This window comes from Lampris incognitus, chromosome 1, assembly GCF_029633865.1.
Source record: "Lampris incognitus isolate fLamInc1 chromosome 1, fLamInc1.hap2, whole genome shotgun sequence".
NCBI lineage: Eukaryota > Metazoa > Chordata > Actinopteri > Lampriformes > Lampridae > Lampris > Lampris incognitus.
In genome coordinates this window covers 148,578,972-148,599,985 of record NC_079211.1, presented here as the reverse complement: position 1 = coordinate 148,599,985, position 21,014 = coordinate 148,578,972, and the positions used below count along the sequence as shown (strand labels likewise).

At 48.7% G+C, this 21,014-nt stretch overlaps 1 protein-coding gene across 1 annotated transcript in view; it reads right to left on the bottom strand.

The window, feature by feature from the left end:
• Positions 1-19,924, bottom strand: part of adamts12 (ADAM metallopeptidase with thrombospondin type 1 motif, 12) — a 70,972-nt gene extending 51,048 nt beyond the window's left edge. Inside the window, exons 1-4 of the mRNA XM_056280319.1 lie at positions 19,694-19,924; positions 19,162-19,523; positions 966-1,143; positions 572-771 (exon numbers count right to left, since the gene is read on the bottom strand). Of these exons, the coding sequence (XP_056136294.1) occupies positions 572-771; positions 966-1,143; positions 19,162-19,523; positions 19,694-19,802 (849 nt within the window). The 5' untranslated portion in view covers positions 19,803-19,924. The remainder of the gene's footprint in view (positions 1-571; positions 772-965; positions 1,144-19,161; positions 19,524-19,693) is intronic.
• Between the last annotated feature and the right edge of the window lie 1,090 nt (positions 19,925-21,014).

The window sequence follows — 21,014 nt, the reverse complement described above, 5'->3', positions numbered from 1 at the left end:
AGCAACGCCCGCCAGCTCCTCCTGGGGGATCCCAAGGCGTTCCCAGGCCAGATTGGACATGTAGTCCCTCCAGCGAGGTCTGGGTCTACCCCGGGGTCTCCTCCCAGTTGGCCGTGCCCAGAAAACCTCCAAAGGAAGGCGCCCAGGAGGCATCCTAATCAGATGCCCGAACCACCTTAACTGGCTCCTTTGATGCGAAGGAGCAGCGGCTCTACTCCGAGCTCCCTCCGGATGTCCGAGCTCCTCACCCTATCTCTAAGGCTGAGCCCAGACACCCTACGGAGGAAACTCAGAAACACAGCAGAATATGTTGATAAATGATCATCAGTAATGTGGATACAATGACCAAGCAGGTACAGACATTCATCGTATAGTTCACTAAAACAGTGGAATAAGTTCAGAAAACGGTCTCACGTTACCGTAATGCAGCCTTTAAGACCAGGGAATGACAAGTTCTATCACCATGTTACCACAACCACAATCTCACAACACATCTAGTCCCAGATCAACAGATCCACAACGCATCCATCTTTCTGTGCCTCATCTTGAAGGCATATGTCCAACAGCTCACCATATTCATGATGGTGAAGATGTAGGACTCCACGTTGTCGCTGCCGTGGTATTCGATGAGTTTGGAGTCGGCCACCACCATGGTCTCCACCCATCTCTCCCTGCTGACGGAGCGTTGGGAGCGCCGATTTCCTCCTTGCTGCTGCTCCCGTTCCCACTCCTCCCTCTCCCTCTCTGCCCGGATGAAGTCGCCAGGAGCATCTGCAAGCAACGACAGCGGATAACGTCAACCTCGGGCGCCCCGGCAGCCCATCCAACCCCCGGGAAAAGGAAGTGGGAAGTGTTCGTTTGGAATACCACCAATGCTTGCACACATGCAGAACACACACACACACACACACACACACACACACACACACACACACACATACACACACACACACACACACACACACCTTTAACGCCGCAGGGGCTGGGCGTGTCCCGGCTGTCAGCGCTGCGTTGGGATCTGTGTGCTCGCGTGGTGGATCTGGGGTAGATTAAATGAGCCTCCGGGCCCCCGGCAGGGTCACCGGGAGGCCTCTGGACCGGTTCGATGAAAAAGTGTCCCTCTGACAGAGAGAAGACACCTTTCTGTGGAAGGAAGACACAGAAATCAAACTGCAACGATTAAAAAAAGCAGACAACAGTTCTCTCGACAGGATCACAGAGGTGACGTCTTAATTCAGAGGTCCCTTATAACATAAAACAGCACCGAGAGCAGGGCCAACATGTATCTGAACGAAACAGGACGGTCAGGTGGGATTTAGGGGTGGGAGATTGAGTTGACTGACACCCAATCCTGGCCAGGCATTTTTAGAAGCGTGTGGACACTGATACGCTATTGGCTAGTTCTTATTCTCACTCTTTCTCTCACTCCTATTCATTCAGCAGGCTTCCTTTTTTTAAGAAATTTCCCCCTTTTTTTGCCCCAATTGTACCCGGCCAATTACCCCACTCTTCCGAGCCGTCCCAGTCACTGCTCCACCCCCTCTGCCGATCCGGGGAGGGATACAGACTACCACATGCCTCCTCCCATACATGTGGAGTCGCCAGCCGCTTCTTTTCACCTGACAGTGAGGAGTTTCACCAGGGGGACGTAGCGCGTGGGAGGATCACGCTGTTCCCCCCAGTTCCCCCTCCCCCCTTAAACAGGCCGACCAGAGGAGGCGCTAGTGCAGCCACCAGGACACCAACATCCGGCTTCCTACCTGCAGACACGGTCAATTGTGTCTGTAGGGACGCCTGACTGAGCCGGAGGTAACACGGGGATTCGAACCGGCGATCCCCGTGTTGGTAGGGAACGGAACAGACCGCTACGCTACCCGGATCCCCCCTCAGCAGACATTTTTGTTAGCGCGCTACCACAACGCAGGATGACGCTACTAAAAAATGTATTGCGTTTGTCAGGAAGAGAAAACCACAATTGTCTTAAAAACAAAAGAAAAAGAAATTCGTTTTTGTGAATTCGTAGAAAACTGCATCAAATAGATGCAAATTAGCTACAGACACGAGAGGTAAGGAGAATAAAAATACATGATCGTTTCATGGGACCTTTCCTTCACCTCCACTTAAATCACCTTTCAAGCTCTCCAAACACACTTTCTGAACAAAGTTGCATAATGTGCTATTTCACTATAGCGTCGATGAGTTGAAGAAGAAACCCACAAAGTAAAGTGGTGGAAGTGGTAGTACTTCAATCACCCCCACCCCTTCAGGTGGAGGTCTAGAAGGTGCTTTGTTAAAGGTCAACCGAGTCATTTCCATCTGGGAGGTTTCCATCGTTAGCCACACGCTCCGTATTTGAACACAGAGCATCCATCCATCCATCCATCCATCCATCTATCTATTTGTCTATCCACCCCTCCCTCCTACCCCGGGGCACATTCTCGGTGTTTCAGCCACGTTACCTGGTCTGTTTGGAAAGTATGCCGTGCATGTTGCTACTGGTGCAGACTATTCCCCTCTGATCAGAGCTGTGGTGTTGAATACATACACACATAGACACACACACACACACGCGCGCATACACATACACACACACACACCGACACACACACCGACACACACGCTCAGATAGAATAGACTAAAACATTACAGGAATTATTTTCCTGGCTGCTCACACTTTGCAATTTTTCTTAGTCAATGTGACTGGTGTGTTTGAGTGCATTTATGTGTGTGTGTGTGTGTGTGTGTGTGTGTGTGTGTGTGTGTGTGTGTGTGTGTGTGTGTGTGTGTGTGTGTAAGGTTGAGCTTAGGCCCAAACAAGCCCAGACTGTATGAGGATGAGCCCGTCCCTCTAACCTGAAACTGACTTGCAAAAGACAGAATGAAGACCAAGTTATAACACCATATAAAGAAACTTGTAAGGGCGGCACGGTGGTGCAGTGGTTAGTGCGGCTGCCTCACAGCAAGAAGGTTCTGGGTTCGAGCTCCGGGGTAGTCCAACCTTGGGGGTCATCCCGGGTCGTCCTGTGTGTGGAGTTTGCATGTTCTCCCCATGTCTGTGTGGGTTTCCTCCTACAGTCCAAAGACATGTAGGTCAGGTGGATCGGCTGTACTAAATTGTCCCTAGGTGTGAGTGTGTGTGTGTGTGTTGGCCCTGTGATGGCCTGGCGGCCTGTCCAGGGTGTCTCCCCGCCTGCAGCCCAATGAGTGCTGGGATCCTGCCTGCAGCCCAATGACTGCCGGGGATCACACACACATCTAGGGACAATTTAGTACGGCCGATTCACCTGACCTACATGTCTTTGGACTGTGGGAGGAAACTGGAGCACCCGGAGGAAACCCACACAGACACGGGGAGAACATGCAAACTCCACACACAGGACGACCCGGGATGACCCCCAAGGTTGGACTAGCCCAGGGCTCGAACCCAGGACCTTCTTGCCGTGAGGCGACCACGCTAACCACTGCACCACTGTGCGGCCCGTTCTTGAAACTTTCATGCCAATAAGGCCCTTTGAAATGAACAGAAGAGCCACACAGATGGAAAGATGAAGGGCAAAAGAAGCACAGCTCAGAATGGCTGGCTGCAGGTGCATGAGGTATAATTTGATTTGATTTACTTTCAGCAACAGGAAATAACATCTTACATAATGCAACACCCGTCGACCCAAGAGGTAACAGAGTAGTGGTTAAAGCACGAAGAATTCGGAGGAAATATGAAGAATGGTGAGGAGGTGATGAACATTTGATGCAGTTGTTGTTTCTTCCTTGCTTTCTACGACTGGTTTCGGAGCCCGATGTGACAGAATAGGACATACAACGCTACTAGTTGTGTTTGCGGGGGTTCCTCCATAAGCCTGAACTGTTCAGTGAGCTTTCTAGGTCATGCAGACAGGTTCCAGGCATGTCCGTCTATACGTCTGTCTGTGCAAGCAAAAAAAAAAAAAAAAATCGTTACTCTAAACCACAATTATTTAGGACTCTCTGGAGCTCGGGGTGGATCTCCTCTTTCTCCATAAGGGAGTTCACAAAGGGTAAATGCTGAGCAGTTGTACTTTTGGCAAGCGGATACCACAACACCTGTTAGGGTGAATCTTAAGTTTGCAGGGAAGAAAACGTTGATCGTGTGTGTTTAACAATGGAGGGTGTGGGTGAGTCGACGCAGTGCAAAGACAGATGGTGCACATCTACTGAAAGCGGAGGAACATACCATCCATTACTGCTCAGCGTGTGAACTCGGGATGAATTCTGTTCATTTCTGTTGTGTTTTCTATCTAACAGGTCGCCATCAGCACGGCGATTTATGCCTTTCCTTTTACGTTTTGACAGGAAACAAAGCAAACCACGACCGAGACTTTTCTGTATTTGGCCAGGGTTTCGTTGTTCTTGTCCAAACTTAGACTTAATGATTTCGATGCGGCGGGTTTCTCCAACGCTGACTCACAGCATGGCCTCCGTCCAGAGGTCCCGGCGCTGCCATACACTCACTCACAAAGCATGCGGGGCTGATTCGCTCAAAGCCAGTTGGGAAAACTAACCCGAAGGCCCCATGCAAAGGCATTCAGCTGATTTTATGTTCTCTAGATTGAGATTTATTCTTCTTCTGAGATTTACTGCACCGAAGTATGTGTGGACCGACGTTCAAGGGATCCTTAGCTGACACATATCTACAGTTCCATAGGCTTTTTTGTCATAATGTCCCCCTGCTGGCTCCTCTGTGTTTTTCTTGTTCGTTAGGAGTCAAAAGTGACTGCCAGAAGATGAAGCCAGGTGGTGGAGCTCAGTTCGGCCGGCAGGGGAATGCTCCGGAGAGGCCCATCAAAACACTCGGACCGTTTTCTCTGCATGATCCTCTGCAGTCTGCACGCCAGTTTCAACTCTGTACATGCCAACGCTCTGCTGCCCGCCTGGCTTCTCATCGCGTGGCATAGTCGAGTCAAGTTTATGTGTTTACCCCATAAAACACAGTCATCCCAAAGGGCTTTACAATCAGTGCAATACTCGACATAACCTCTGCGTAGACCCTTGACCTGGATGAGGAAAAACCCCTCAAGAAAAACCTCATCAGAAAAAAAAAACGGGTCATAGATGTCAAATGTGCAAAGTAGACAAGAGTAATAGAATTAATGAATAATCAGAGATTATACTCAGAGCCAACATAAATAGTTATTACACAGAATATAGCAAAGCAAATTTAAATGCATTAGGTTATGAAACGTGTATGGCGACAGGCATGGGCGCAAGTCCATGATACTGGGATGGCATCCAGCGCGTTACCTGTGCCCCCGTCCACAGGGTTAGTGGTTGTGTCAGGAAGGGTATCCCATGTAAAATTTCGCCAAATCAGTATGCAGATTGACAAGACCATATCAGATCAGTCGAGGCCCGAGTTAACAACGACCGCCATCGGTGCTGTGCCCTCACAGGGTACCGATGGAAACTGAAAAATCCGCTGTGGCGACCCCTGAGAAACAGGGAACAAGCCGAAAGAAGAAGAAGAAGGTTATGAAACATGTAAGGAGAGAGAGCGACGCGTATGGAGTGAATCTGGCATCATCCAAGAACCCCAGGTATAGCTATAGTGTTACTGTCCTGCGTGATGTCAGCTACGACATGACAAAACCATGAAAAAAACCACAACACGCCCACTTCGAGAGGCCATTTGGCATTTTACAATGGGATTTGTATTTCATATAGCGGGTCCGAAGACAGAATTACAGAGATGGAGATTATTCTCCCTTGAACGGAGTGTTTCCACCACCGCTGCTCCCTCTGCCTCCTGCTGCCCCCCAACCTCCTCCTGTTCATTAACCCCCCTGCTGACCCAGAGGAAGTGTGTTGGGGTGTGAGGTGCCAGTGCCACAGGAGGAGGTTAGCATAACACACGTCTGTGTTCTAAATACAGAAGCCATGTGGAACTGCTTTGCCTCTGTTTCCTGCTTCTGTGGGTTTTGTAGTGCAGGCCAGGCCAGGCAGCTCTGAAATAAACCTTCTGCTGTTTTCCCAGTGTAGGGCAGTCACTTTATCTCATAAAATCACATCTGAATCCAGACCTCTTAGAATTATCGTTATACGAGTGCATTTGAATCTTAATGTGATAATCTCAAACTTTTTCATACAAAAGAGCATCGGTTTCGTTGCCATCTATCACAGATTATGGAACAAACAATAATAGTTCAGCTCATTCTCAGTTCGAGAAAGCCTTTTCTTATGAACGGTGTCGGTTACACCAAAAACTGTGACCCTTCAGATCATGTGACCCTTCCACTACAATACTCTTTCAGTCAGGAAACAGCAGTTTAGAACAGGTTAAATTTCAGCATAAAGTTAAAGATGGCTAAATTGAGGTGTTGGGTTGGAGACAGCTGATATTAGATGTGGGTTTGGTGTGGCTAAAATTAGGATTAGCGCCTGCGAGTGGCCGAAATAGAGCGTTTTGAGGGCCGAGTTGTATAATCTGACGGGTCACAGATGTTGGCGGGCGACGGGCATGGGCGCAAACCCATGACCACTGGGATAGCATCCGGCGCATTACCTGTCCCCCTGTCCATAGGGTTAGTGGTCGTGTCTGGAAGGCTATCCGACGTAACATTTTGCCAAATCAGTATGCGGATTGACAAAACCATACCGGAATGGTCGAGGCCCAAGTTAACAACAGCCGCCATTGGCTCTGTGCCCTCACTGGTTACCGAGCTCCGTAACGACATTTTATATGTAGGTTAGCAACTTCTATCATCTTTTCTTGAACACAAACAGCAATAGCTAACACTTCTTCAGCCAAATCTGCGGCCGGCGTGTGATACTGCTTCCGCCGAACACCGGAAATATGACCCATAATCGTTTCCCGACCCCTGAGAAACAGGAAAAAGGCCGAAAGAAGAAGATGAAGCTCGGTACAACGCTTCCCGCGGAAAACGTCCAAACCGCATCTAAACCATGACAAGACCGTGACGTGTTACTTCAGTCAACAGCGATTGGGCCACCAGCGACGATAAGGCGGAACTTCCTCTCTGGTGGACCAACCAGAGAGAAGCATCGCAGATCGTCAACTGGCGGGTGGTAGTAACCCGAAGGACTGGGAATCTTAAAGATGTACACTTTAAGCACGTTTTGGGTCATTAATAAAGCTAACGTAGGCCAGGTGCAGCATCGCTCAAACACTTGCGACACAGAGCAGTACAATCTGTGCACTGACGTAATTGGAGTCAAAGCTAAACGTTTCCACAATTTTCCAACATCGGATATTTATCAACGATTCTTAAGAAGCTGACAAAATATAAACGAATACGTGGCAGCCGTCTGATCCCGCCTTTGTAAAGGATAAGAAAATAGTGTAAACTACTAACAAGACACGTTAGCCCCTAGCTAGCGGGTCTGACCCTTTAGCCGAGCGGTTAGTGACGTCGCCTTGCGGTGCAGTATACCCCGTTTCGAATCCCGCACCGGGCAACAAAGTAACCGGTTACAACAGCTCAATCAAAACTATTGCCACGCTTTCTTTCAGCGTTGCGTCCATTTCCAAAAACACCACATCGATTCTCAGGGCCTGAAACACAACGCAAGTACGTGAGATCGTCTAACGCCCCCTTTTCCACAACATGGTACCGGCTAAACTCGACTCGACTCGCTTCTGTGTCGTTTTCCATTACCGTAACATTACCCCTCAGGGTGGCTGGGTTTTCGGCTCTCCATTTTTTTTAAATTTTACTTCTAAGATAACTCCGCTTCGACCGCTCCGGCATCTAAAAATGTCGGGTGACGGCCCATGCGCGCACTGATGACGCATGACGCAAAATGACGCAGCGACGCGTTTCTGTGGCCAATCAGAGGTCTGCGTTGATTTTACGACCCGCTCCATTTTTTTACCAGGATGGTGGTGACGGTTACCAAAATGCCGGTACTTTCCAGTGACGGAAAACGAAAAAAAAAAAGGGCGAGTCGAGTTGAGCCGGTACCGTGTAGCGGAAAAGGGGGCAAATTATCGTTGCGTTCTAAAATGGGAATTGCCGTCTCAAGTGCTGCAGCGAGGGGGCGCTACAGCGGAAAACAGGAGGAAACGGTCCTCTTTGATTTCCGCTCTCTTCTTCTCTTTCTTTCACAACGGTCATCGGCAGATCACAAGAGAAGTATTCCCGAGACCGCGCACGCCTGTTTCTCTCTATTCTTTGTCTTCTCCAGTTCAGTAAGTACAACAGTACACATTCTTCAACAGCGCCATGATTGTTGTTATGGCGGTTATCTAAACGGAGTAGCAGGCCGTCTGTTTATACACGCTCTGATTTGTCCCGTAGCACATGCTGGGTATGTACAGCTGCGTGTACAGTGTTCAGACTGGGCGTCGTGGTTTGCTTCGGTGTATTTATGTTGAGTAATGATCAGTGTTTCTCAACCGGGGGTCCGCGGACCCCTAGCAGTCCGTGGTGTAACTGCAAGGGGTCCGTGAAAATAAAATATCTTTAAAAAAAGATCCTATGACATTTGTAGAAATAGGATTATTTTACTCAAATGTGACTGAGACCTTTATCTACCTAAACTATAAAGGGTAACAGGACTTTTTTCTCTAATTACATCTGTTTCACAAGTGTCATTTATTGTATTTTAATAAGAGATCTCGCTCCCGTTTGCATTGTTAAAAGTTACTGCATAAAAATTCTGTTGTTACATATATCTGAAAGTTACTGAATACATATTCTGTTTTGTTACATATATCTGAAAGTTACTGAATACATATTGTTTTGTTACATATATCTGAAAGTTACTGAATACATATTCTGTGTTGTTACATATATCGGAAAGTTACTGAATACATATTCTGTTTTGTTACATATATCTGAAAGTTACTGAATACATATTCTGTTTTGTTACATATATCTGAAAGTTACTGAATACATATTCTGTTTTGTTACATATATCTGAAAGTTACTGAATACATATTCTGTTTTGTTACATATATCTGAAAGTTACTGAATACATATTCTGTTTTGTTACATATATCTGAAAGTTACTGCATAAGAATTCTGTTGTGTTACATATATATGAAAGTTACTGAATACATATTCTGTTGTGTTACATATATCTGAAAGTTACTGAATACATATTCTGTTTTGTTACATATATCTGAAAGTTACTGCATAAGAATTCTGTTTTGTTAACTATATCTAAGTTACAACTGAAAGCTCTTATTTTTGCCCCAAAGAGTGAATAAATGCTATAATGCAATTTAAAATGCAGTTTCTACTGTTTCTATCAAATTGCAACCCCCCTCCCCCAAGATCAGGTGGAGGGGTCCTCAGGGTAGATCAAAAATACGCAGGGGGTCCAGGACCCCAAAAAGGTTGAGAACCACTGGAGTAATGGTTCGGATTTGCGATGACGAGCGAAGACTGGGCAGCGGGACTACTTCGTTGTGTAGTTTCCCTCTCTGGACGCGAGGGGGCAGGTGCAGCATTATAACAGGGCTGCGCCGAAGAGCAGCAAGCGTTAGAAAGAAGGCGTCTGACTCAAAGTGTCAGTAAAAATAAAAGGACGGTTTGATTTAGTAGATATTCTACAGAGGAATTCAACTGGGTGTTATACAATCTTGTTTCCGTTTCTTAAAGTAACATTTAATTAAGAAGATTTGAGGTTGTTGGGGGGGGGGGGTAGCGTAATAGACGTTCTGATCTACACTCCATACCAGCGGGTGGCGGTAATACACCAATTCGTTGTTTGCCAACCGCCAATAAACATCAGGAAGAAGGAGAAGCAGAAGAAGAAGAAGAAGAAGCAAGCGCAAGAACAGCAGGTGTTCCTAGAGCAGCGTTTCCCAACCCAGTCCTCAAGGAAACCCTATCATGCAGATTCTCGTTGTAACCCTGCATAGGTAGCCCTGCTTGTACTTACTCAACCAATCATCCCACAGCACTAATTATGCAAGGCGTGCAACATCTGACATAATTGCCTGCTGATTGGTTGAATAACTACAAACGGGTACCTATTCAGGGTTGCAAAGAAAATCTGCAGGATAGGGGGTCCTTGAGGACTGGGTTGGGAAACACTGTCCCAGAGACACACTACTTATGACTGATTGCTCCGAAGTGTTTTCTTTGACGTTTTTCTGAAATTTTGACAAACTATCGCAGTGTTGCGTCGTTAAAAATGCCACAATGTATTGAGAGGTATCGAATCGTGACAAATCGTATCGCCACATTCTTGCCAGTACAGACCCCTGGTGGTTATCGGTGCAGTTTTGGTTAATCCGTGTTTAGATTCAAGTCTCAGCATATTAATCGAGGCAACCTGGATCGCAGTGCAATTCAGCAATTCAAGCTGTGTCGGAACAGCTCAAATACGACGTTCTTAAATGGATTAATTACGCGTCTCACCATCATATTTTATTTTTTCTAGCATAAAATGTTATGAGAGAAGATAATTGCCCCTCGCCACGTCTAAAAAAAATCATTTTCCATATGTACAGCGTGAGGAAATGTGCATTTCAGAAAGGAATAACGCCAAAAATAGGCCTCGACTTGCATTCACTTGTTCTTTGTTGTGCCTTGGGGGGGGGGGGTGGTTACCGACGCCTCCACTGAAAGGAGCTTGAGGTTTGCTTGGGTTGAAAGGCTTCCCACAGAGACAAAGCAGAGCCTGACTCACCACCCAGCCGCTCTGCTCTGCACAACCTCGCCGGCTCCCTACCGTATAAGCCGAGAGGGAACCAAGCTCGGCTCTGCAGAGCAGCAGTCAAGTCCACGCTGCACGACAGAGTCAAGTGCTGATGACGTCAGCGCAGTTTACTCCTGCTCGATTTGTTTGAACAAGTTGAACTTGGTTTTCAGATGTGTGTGGGTAATAAAACACACACACACACACACACACACAGGCTATGAGAGGTGTTAATTTAGCAACAGCGACCGCATTGTGGTTTAGGGCATCCAGAAGGCGTCTGTTCCGTCTCCTGGATTGACTTTTGTTTCTGTGCCAAGCTTAACACTCCTCTCTTCATTTCTGTTCAGCCCACCAATGGCAGCCCGGTCTCAAGGCGGAGCACAGATCAGCTGGAGGACAAAGCAGAGCCCCCCACCCCACCCCCCGTCTCCCATTGAGGGTCATGTCATGTATGCAGCTCATTCCTGGCCGGTTGTGTTGTGCAAACATGTCGTCTTCACCAACAGTTGGTGGCGTTTCAAAAAGTGCATTACACTATTAGGCCAATGATGTAAAACCACCACTCACATTAAGACACAGAAACCCGGAGAAGTTTGTTAAACTGCATATCTTCTAGATTTGAGCCCTGGTGTTGTCCACATGTTCTGTATACTGACCTTGTCTTTGGGTCATTTATGACCCGCCTTCGTTGAACCTCTAAATTAAAGAAACTTAATTCAGTTTTAAACCCCAAATCTATTTTGCACGAAGAAACAACCTGTCATTCATTGCAAACTTTGTGAGTATCTGGGTTTTCCCTCTCCACAGTGCAGAAAGACTGCATTTAATCAGTGGACACCACTCGTTTTCAAGGGGTTTCAGGTTGAAAAAATATCCTTGAGAGTCTTTTCTCTGATGTTAAACACTGTTTTTGGGACTTTTTGACCGGCAAGACAACAGAAGGGTTAAAACAAAATAATGCAACCATAAAGGAAGGTAGCCAGATTGCATTGTTTAAGTGGTTTATATTACCACTTAAAACTTTAACTAGGTCATTAGTAATCAGTCAAACCTGCAAAGTGACCCAGCCAAGTTTCTTTGCTGACCAGTAAAGCCTTAAGTTAGTATGTGAGGTCTGTGTGTTTTCATAATTTGAGGCCGTCCATCTCCGTCTGCATCCTGAGGGGTGACTGACCTTAGCAGCAGCTGGCGGCCGTCCCCTCCACATCTGGGCCAGCTGTGGCTTCGGTCACCGCGGGCCTTCTCCCAGAGACCAGAATTAAAAGTTTGACAGATCAGCGTAGATACCCTGGCATAACTGCAGTTGTCAGCCTTGAGAAAATAAACATCCCATAGTCTGTAGATAAGGAGGGGAGTGGGGGGGGGGGGGTTGCAACATTGCAAGAATGTAGAGCAACATAAGATTTTCCATTGAGGATTAATGGAGAGCACGTAAAGTGGGTCGATTACATGAATTTATGGACTGCAGGTCCTGTCGTTCCCGTCTGCACTGGCCAGGCTGCGTTTACAAGAAGTGGCAGAACGAGACGCCGCAACCCAAACAAACACGAGCGGCAGGCAGGAGGCAGGAGGCCGCAGGAGAGATTCAAACACGATGCAGCATTCTTCCTGGGTAAACCTGACACGTCTGATCACTTCAGCGAGGGCAGGTTTTAGTTTTCCACGTCTCTTTTTTTTTTTTAGTCAGTTGCTTCGAATCATTCATGACCCATGAATCATCGACCACCGTCTCCCCAGATGAAGCCGGTCTCTCCAGAGGGATACATGTACAACCCCATGAACGCCTCTCTACCTCGTTTTCAGCAGCCAAGTGGTCAGAAGTGCAGATGATTAGTTGTTAGAATCATGGCTGTTGTGCAGGATCACAGACACTAGTTTGGACTCAGCGGTCCGGCTGGATGACTTGAGTCTTCTTTTCCCTCTGCACGTCTTGCTGCTCTCTCACTCCCCCGTTCCGCTGACCAGCCATCGTCCTTTTCTTTGTGGTCAAAAGTGGGTTTTATTATTAGAAACAGTGCAGCATCAGGAATCAGGAACACTTTGTCATTTCACTTCATGCACTTGGGTACATGAAGTGAAACGAAATGCCATTTCCCCCAGCCCACAGCAGTGCAACACAAAGACAAAAACACATCCAAAAACTACAAGAACACACATATCCACACTAACACACATATCCAAACTAAACAAAAAAAAAATCACTGTCCAAGGGAACGAACGCCAGCCAGGATGACTGTCTGACCGCTGGTCTGCATGGGCTAGCAGTTAGATTAGCCCGCCTTGCTTCTGCGTCCTGTCAGACCGCGCTCGGCGTTCCCTCCTCAGGTGCAGCTCCAGACAGGGGCCATGGTCCCCGGGCCCACCGGACGAAGCAGACCAAGCTCTCCCAGCTGATCCAGCGGTAGCTCTCCCACCCAGACAACCTCGACACACCTCCCCACACTCCTCACGACGACATCAAAACACCACAGTCAACACCAGGTGAGGCCGCCGCCAGACTGCCCTCAGTGTTATTGGAACTGCTGGTCTGCATAGGCTAGCAGTTAGCTTAGCCTACACTGCTTTTCCAGCCGATCCAGCGCCAGCTCTCCCAGCCATCAAACGAAGACAAAACGAAGACAAAACTTAGAGGCAGACGTGGACAAAGACACTGCGTGGGCGGCACTTGGTGAGGCCGCCACAAATGTAAACTCACGCTGTCATCTTCCCACACCGGAAGCATGAAAACAAATCAAAAATACTCGGATGAGAAAGTGGATGGTCACATATTTAGCATGTGCATCCAGCTCCGTCTGTGAAAATGCCACGGCAGTAGTTCATCTGGAGTGTGACTATGACCCGTCAGCTCACATGTAAATGAGTCAGAACACAGTAACACTGCAGCCACACTGATGAGTCTGAACACAGTAACACTGCAGCCACACTGATGAGTCTGAACACAGTAACACTGCAGCCACACTGATGAGTCTGAACACAGTAACACTGCAGCCACACTGATGAGGCTGAACATAGTAACACTGCAGCCTCACTGATGAGGCTGAACACAGTAACACTGCAGCCATACTGATGAGGCTGAACACAGTAACACTGCAGCCACACTGATGAGTCTGAACACAGTAACACTGCAGCCACACTGATGAGGCTGAACATAGTAACACTGCAGCCTCACTGATGAGGCTGAACACAGTAACACTGCAGCCACACTGATGAGACTGAACACTAACACTACAGCCACACTAATGAAGCTGAACACAGTAACACTGCAGCCACACCGATGAGGCTGAACACAGTAACACTGCAGCCATACTGATGAGGCTGAACACAGTAACACTGCAGCCAAATTGATGAGGCTGAACACAGTAACACTGCGGCCTCACTGATGAGGCTGAACACAGTAATACTGCAGCCTCACTGATGAGGCTGACCACCGTAACACTGCAGCCACACTGATGAAGTTGAACACAGTAACACTGCAGCCACACTGATGAGTCAGGACACAGTAACACTGCAGCCTCACTGATGAGGCTGAACACAGTAACACTGCAGCCACACTGATGAGGCTGAACACAGTAACACTGCAGCCTCACTGATGAGGCTGAACACAGTAACACTGCAGCCTCACTGATGAGGCTGAACACAGTAACACTGCAGCCACACTGATGAGGCTGAACACAGTAACACTGCAGCCACACTGATGAGTCAGGACACAGTAACACTGCAGCCTCACTTATGAGTCAGGACACAGTAACACTGCAGCCTCACTGATGAGGTTGAACACAGTAACACTGCAGCCTCACTGATGAGGCTGAACACAGTAACACTGCAGCCACACTGATGAGGCTGAACACAGTAACACTGCAGCCACACTGATAAGTCAGAACACAGTAACACTGCAGCCACACTAATGAGGCTGAACACAGTAACACTGCAGCCATACTGCTAAGGCTGAACACAGTAACACTGCAGCCACATTGCTAAGGCTGAACACAGTAACACTGCAGCCTCACTGATGAGGCTGAACACAGTAACACTGCAGTCACACTGATGAGGCTGAACACAGTAACACTGCAGCCACATTGCTAAGGCTGAACACAGTAACACTGCAGCCTCACTGATGAGGCTGAACACAGTAACACTGCAGCCATACTGATGAGTCAGAACACAGTAACACTGCAGCCACACTGATGAGGCTGAACACAGTAACACTGCAGTCACACTGATGAGGCTGAACACAGTAACACTGCAGTCACACTGCTAAGGCTGAACACAGTAACACTGCAGCCACATTGCTAAGGCTGAACACAGTAACACTGCAGCCTCACTGATGAGGCTGAACACAGTAACACTGCAGCCATACTGATGAGTCAGAACACAGTAACACTGCAGCCACACTGATGAGGCTGAACACAGTAACACTGCAGCCACACAGATAAGGCTGAACACAGTAACACTGCAGCCTCACTGATGAGGCTGAACACAGTAACACTGCACCAGTGAGGCTGAACACAGTAACACTGCAGCCTCACTGATGAGGCTGAACACAGTAACACTGCAGCCACACCGATGAGGCTCAACACAGTAATACTGCAGCCTCACTGATGAGGCTGACCACCGTAACACTGCAGCCACACTGATGAAGTTGAACACAGTAACACTGCAGCCACACTGATGAGTCAGGACACAGTAACACTGCAGCCTCACTGATGAGGCTGAACACAGTAACACTGCAGCCACACTGATGAGGCTGAACACAGTAACACTGCAGCCTCACTGATGAGGCTGAACACTGTAACACTGCAGCCTCACTGATGAGGCTGAACACAGTAACACTGCAGCCACACTGATGAGGCTGAACACAGTAACACTGCAGCCACACTGATGAGTCAGGACACAGTAACACTGCAGCCTCACTTATGAGTCAGGACACAGTAACACTGCAGCCTCACTGATGAGGTTGAACACAGTAACACTGCAGCCACACTGATGAGGCTGAACACAGTAACACTGCAGCCACACTGATAAGTCAGAACACAGTAACACTGCAGCCACACTAATGAGGCTGAACACAGTAACACTGCAGCCACACTGCTAAGGCTGAACACAGTAACACTGCAGCTATATTGCTAAGGCTGAACACAGTAACACTGCAGCCTCACTGATGAGGCTGAACACAGTAACACTGCAGTCACACTGATGAGGCTGAACACAGTAACACTGCAGCCACATTGCTAAGGCTGAACACAGTAACACTGCAGCCTCACTGATGAGGCTGAACACAGTAACACTGCAGCCATACTGATGAGTCAGAACACAGTAACACTGCAGCCACACTGATGAGGCTGAACACAGTAACACTGCAGTCACACTGATGAGGCTGAACACAGTAACACTGCAGTCACACTGCTAAGGCTGAACACAGTAACACTGCAGCCACATTGCTAAGGCTGAACACAGTAACACTGCAGCCTCACTGATGAGGCTGAACACAGTAACACTGCAGCCATACTGATGAGTCAGAACACAGTAACACTGCAGCCACACTGATGAGGCTGAACACAGTAACACTGCAGCCACACAGATAAGGCTGAACACAGTAACACTGCAGCCTCACTGATGAGGCTGAACACAGTAACACTGCACCAGTGAGGCTGAACACAGTAACACTGCAGCCTCACTGATGAGGCTGAACACAGTAACACTGCGGCCTCACTGATGAGGCTGACCACCGTAACACTGCAGCCACACTGATGAAGTTGAACACAGTAACACTGCAGCCACACTGATGAGTCAGGACACAGTAACACTGCAGCCTCACTGATGAGGCTGAACACAGTAACACTGCAGCCACACTGATGAGGCTGAACACAGTAACACTGCAGCCTCACTGATGAGGCTGAACACAGTAACACTGCAGCCTCACTGATGAGGCTGAACACAGTAACACTGCAGCCACACTGATGAGTCAGGACACAGTAACACTGCAGCCTCACTGATGAGGCTGAACACAGTAACACTGCAGCCACACTGATGAGGCTGAACACAGTAACACTGCAGCCTCACTGATGAGGCTGAACACAGTAACACTGCAGCCTCACTGATGAGGCTGAACACAGTAACACTGCAGCCACACTGATGAGGCTGAACACAGTAACACTGCAGCCACACTGATGAGTCAGGACACAGTAACACTGCAGCCTCACTTATGAGTCAGGACACAGTAACACTGCAGCCTCACTGATGAGGTTGAACACAGTAACACTGCAGCCTCACTGATGAGGCTGAACACAGTAACACTGCAGCCACACTGATGAGGCTGAACACAGTAACACTGCAGCCACACTGATAAGTCAGAACACAGTAACACTGCAGCCACACTAATGAGGCTGAACACAGTAACACTGCAGCCACACTGCTAAGGCTGAACACAGTAACACTGCAGCCACATTGCTAAGGCTGAACACAGTAACACTGCAGCCTCACTGATGAGGCTGAACACAGTAACACTGCAGTCACACTGATGAGGCTGAACACAGTAACACTGCAGCCACATTGCTAAGGCTGAACACAGTAACACTGCAGCCTCACTGATGAGGCTGAACACAGTAACACTGCAGCCATACTGATGAGTCAGAACACAGTAACACTGCAGCCACACTGATGAGGCTGAACACAGTAACACTGCAGTCACACTGATGAGGCTGAACACAGTAACACTGCAGTCACACTGCTAAGGCTGAACACAGTAACACTGCAGCCACATTGCTAAGGCTGAACACAGTAACACTGCAGCCTCACTGATGAGGCTGAACACAGTAACACTGCAGCCATACTGATGAGTCAGAACACAGTAACACTGCAGCCACACTGATGAGGCTGAACACAGTAACACTGCAGCCACACAGATAAGGCTGAACACAGTAACACTGCAGCCTCACTGATGAGGCTGAACACAGTAACACTGCACCAGTGAGGCTGAACACAGTAACACTGCAGCCTCACTGATGAGGCTGAACACAGTAACACTGCAGCCACACCGATGAGGCTCAACACAGTAACACTGCAGTCACACTGATGAGGCTGAACACAGTAACACTGCAGCCTCACTGATGAGGCTGAACACAGTAACACTTGAGCCACACTGATGAGGCTGAACACAGTAACACTGCACCAGTGAGGCTGAACACAGTAACACTGCAGCCTCACTGATGAGGCTGAACACAGTAACACTGCAGCCACACTGATGAGGCTCAACACAGTAACACTGCAGTCACACTGATGAGGCTGAACACAATAACACTGCAGCCTCACTGATAAGGCTGAACACAGTAACACTGCAGTCACACCGATGAGGCTGAACACAGTAACACTGCAGCCACACTGATGGGGGTGAAGAAGGAAAGTAAACCTGCTGCACATCATGACAGTCTGACAGAAAAGTGAGGGGATGAGAAGGAAAAATGGTACATGAGTGTGTATGTTTTATTCTCTGAGAGAGACCACGCCTGTCTGTGTGTGTGCATGTGTGTGTTTGTCCGTGTGTCTGTGTGTGTCTGCATCTGTCCGTGTGTGTCTGTGTGTGTCTGTTTATTTGTGTCTCTCTGTGTCTGTGTGTGTACATTGGTGTGAGTGTGTCTCTTTGTGTTCCTGTGTCTGTGTGTGTGTGTGTGTGTGTGTGTGTGTGTGTGTGTGTGTGTGTGTGTGTGTGTGTGCACTTGCGTTGTATGAGTAGTAAGTGGGTGTATGACTAAGCTTTTGATATACAAAAACGTCAGTTAATCTTAAAAAAAGTTGTGTCACATCCTGCATGCTGTTCCTCCTCACCCACTAGAGGAACTAAGTAGCTGTGTGTGTGTGTGTGTGTGTGTGTGTGTGTGTGTGTGTGTGTGTGTGTGTGTGATTTCTTCCCCTTGTTGCACAGATGGTGTTTAGATGACTTGACTGACCTGTTCATGTTGGTGATAAAATGTCAGACTTGTCATGTCGGTGAAGCAGACGGGAAACCAGTCAGTCGCTGGGTGAGTGAACGGCAGCCGGTGGCTGGTCCTTCTGGTGTTAAAACACGAGCGAAGGAGTGAAGGGGTGAAGGGGTGAAAGGGTGACAAGGTAGCGGAGTGAAAGTACAAAGCGACAGAGGACGGAGCGAGCCAGAAGCCAGGGGGGTTATCACGTCTGGCGACAGTCCAGAGTCGTCTGCATATAGTGACAGGAAGTGTTGGAGGGGACCAGCAGACAACACACAGGCTCCTGTCAGCTGGGGGGGGGGGGTTTCTTTGAGACGTGGACCGGCAAAACCACGAGACACCTTCCCTACAATGATGCCCCCTCCTCCCTCTCTCTCCCTCTCTCGCCCCCCCCCCCCCCCCCCCCCCCGCTGTGCCAGAAGCTGTCTACTTTTCAAACAGACACACACACATCGCTGCAGATCTGATGAGAGCTGCGTGCAAAATAACCTCCTTCACACACTCCGCACCAGTGAGGGGAGAGGGTGAGTGTGTGCAGCATGGCACGGCTCCTTACCAGTCCTCTGCAAGTGCTGACGGCCGCGGTCCTGTGCACGCCGGAGTCGGCCACGGTGCCGAGGAGGTGGCAGGTATTCCCCCCGGAGAAGCGCTCCGTCCTGTCCACACTCCCGTTCCTCGTCTCCAGGACGTATCCGCCCGAAATCAACTGACTGTTCGCCGTCAAATTGAAACTCAAAACCCGGCCTTTGTAGCTGACCTTGTAGTAAACCCGTTCCCCCGAAGCCAGGGGTCGAAGGTCACGCCTAACGCGCCCACCGTTGAAGTGGTGAGACAGGGAGTGGGAGAGGAATTGTCCGTCCGGGTCCGTTTTCACTGGATGGACGGTGGACAGATCCGCCTCCGGCTGGGAGAATTGCACTAAAGAGAAGAGAAGAATAGGAAAGAACAGAATATTTAGGCAGGATCAGGTCAATGCATCGGCAGCTTCCACAGCTGATAGAATCGGTGCATGTCGTTTTGCATCGGGGCTGCGCGTGTGAAAGTCTCGCCAGGTGCGTTAAAGTAAAGAAACGTCGTTTCCCACCGACCTCCTCCTGCAGAGGGGGAGAAAGCCCGGCCGGGCTCGCCGCGGCCGGCCGCCAGGAGGAAAGCCAGATGCAACAGGGGAAGAACCCGGCTCTCCCGCGGACATTTCATATTTCACCCCACCAAAGTCGAGGACCTGCAAAAGGCGCTGAGGCATTGGACTCCCGCGCGCGTTAGAGGCGGTCTGGCGACCACTTGGGTCCTGCGGCTCCCCGTGTCATGATAGGACGGCAGCCGAGAGAAGCGTCCTCCTGCAAAGAGAGGCATGCAGGAGATCCCAGAACATCGTCGGCGTGGGAGAAAGCTCCGAGGGAGCCGCGGGGGGGAGGCGTGTTCTTTGCTCCGGCAGTGTCTTATTTCGCCGCCGCTCCGCCGCTGCTGCTGTGCCGCCACTTTCCGCACCCCCGAGATCGTTTGTTTCCCTTCGCGTCCGTGACGTCACCGACGTTACAGGAAACGAGCTTCCTCTTTTTTTCCGTTTACTATTTTTGGACGGTCGCGAAACATGTCATTTTTTGAGATAATCACGAACAAATTGTTTTCTGCTCCTTTTTAATTATCGTCCCTCCCCCCTTTTATTTTTTAGATTCTGAAGCCGGTTTTACAAATTAGCAAGGGTGCAGCAGATGAGTTAGGGCTACGACTGGGAAAACACCCATCGTTTGTTTGTAAAACCGTGTTGATCAACTACAACTAATTAAGTCAATCAATTCAAGCAAATCTCAAGTTGGGGTTTTTTTCTATTGCCTTGCGCGACATGCAGATGAGTGGGCGCGCGCGCCCTCCCGAGACAGCACGGGTAGACGGGAAACGTATTCTTATTCGTCGGTTATTACGTTTGTTTGTGTTCTTCTTCTTCTTCTTTCAGCGATCTTTAGATGGTCGGCAGGTATTTACCAATAGAGGAGCGTGACCCAGAATTGTAGGGACGTTTTTATTGGACTTTATTATTTGTAAAACCACAGAAGAAGAATATACAACGATGTACCATGGGGTCACAAACATTTTGGCCTTTGTGGACCAGTTTTCACACATGGAACGGGTTTTACACGTGGACCGGGTTTTACACGTGGACCAGTTTTCACACGGGGAACGGGTTTTCACACGTGGACCAGTTTTCACACGGGGAACGGGTTTTCACACGTGGACCAGTTTTCACACGTGGAACGGGTTTTACACGTGGACCGGGTTTTACACGTGGATCAGTTTTCACACGTTGACCGGATTTTACACGTAGACCGGGTTTTACACGTGGAACGGGTTTTCACACGTGGAACGGGTTTTACACGTGGAACGGGTTTTCACACGTGGACCAGTTTTCAC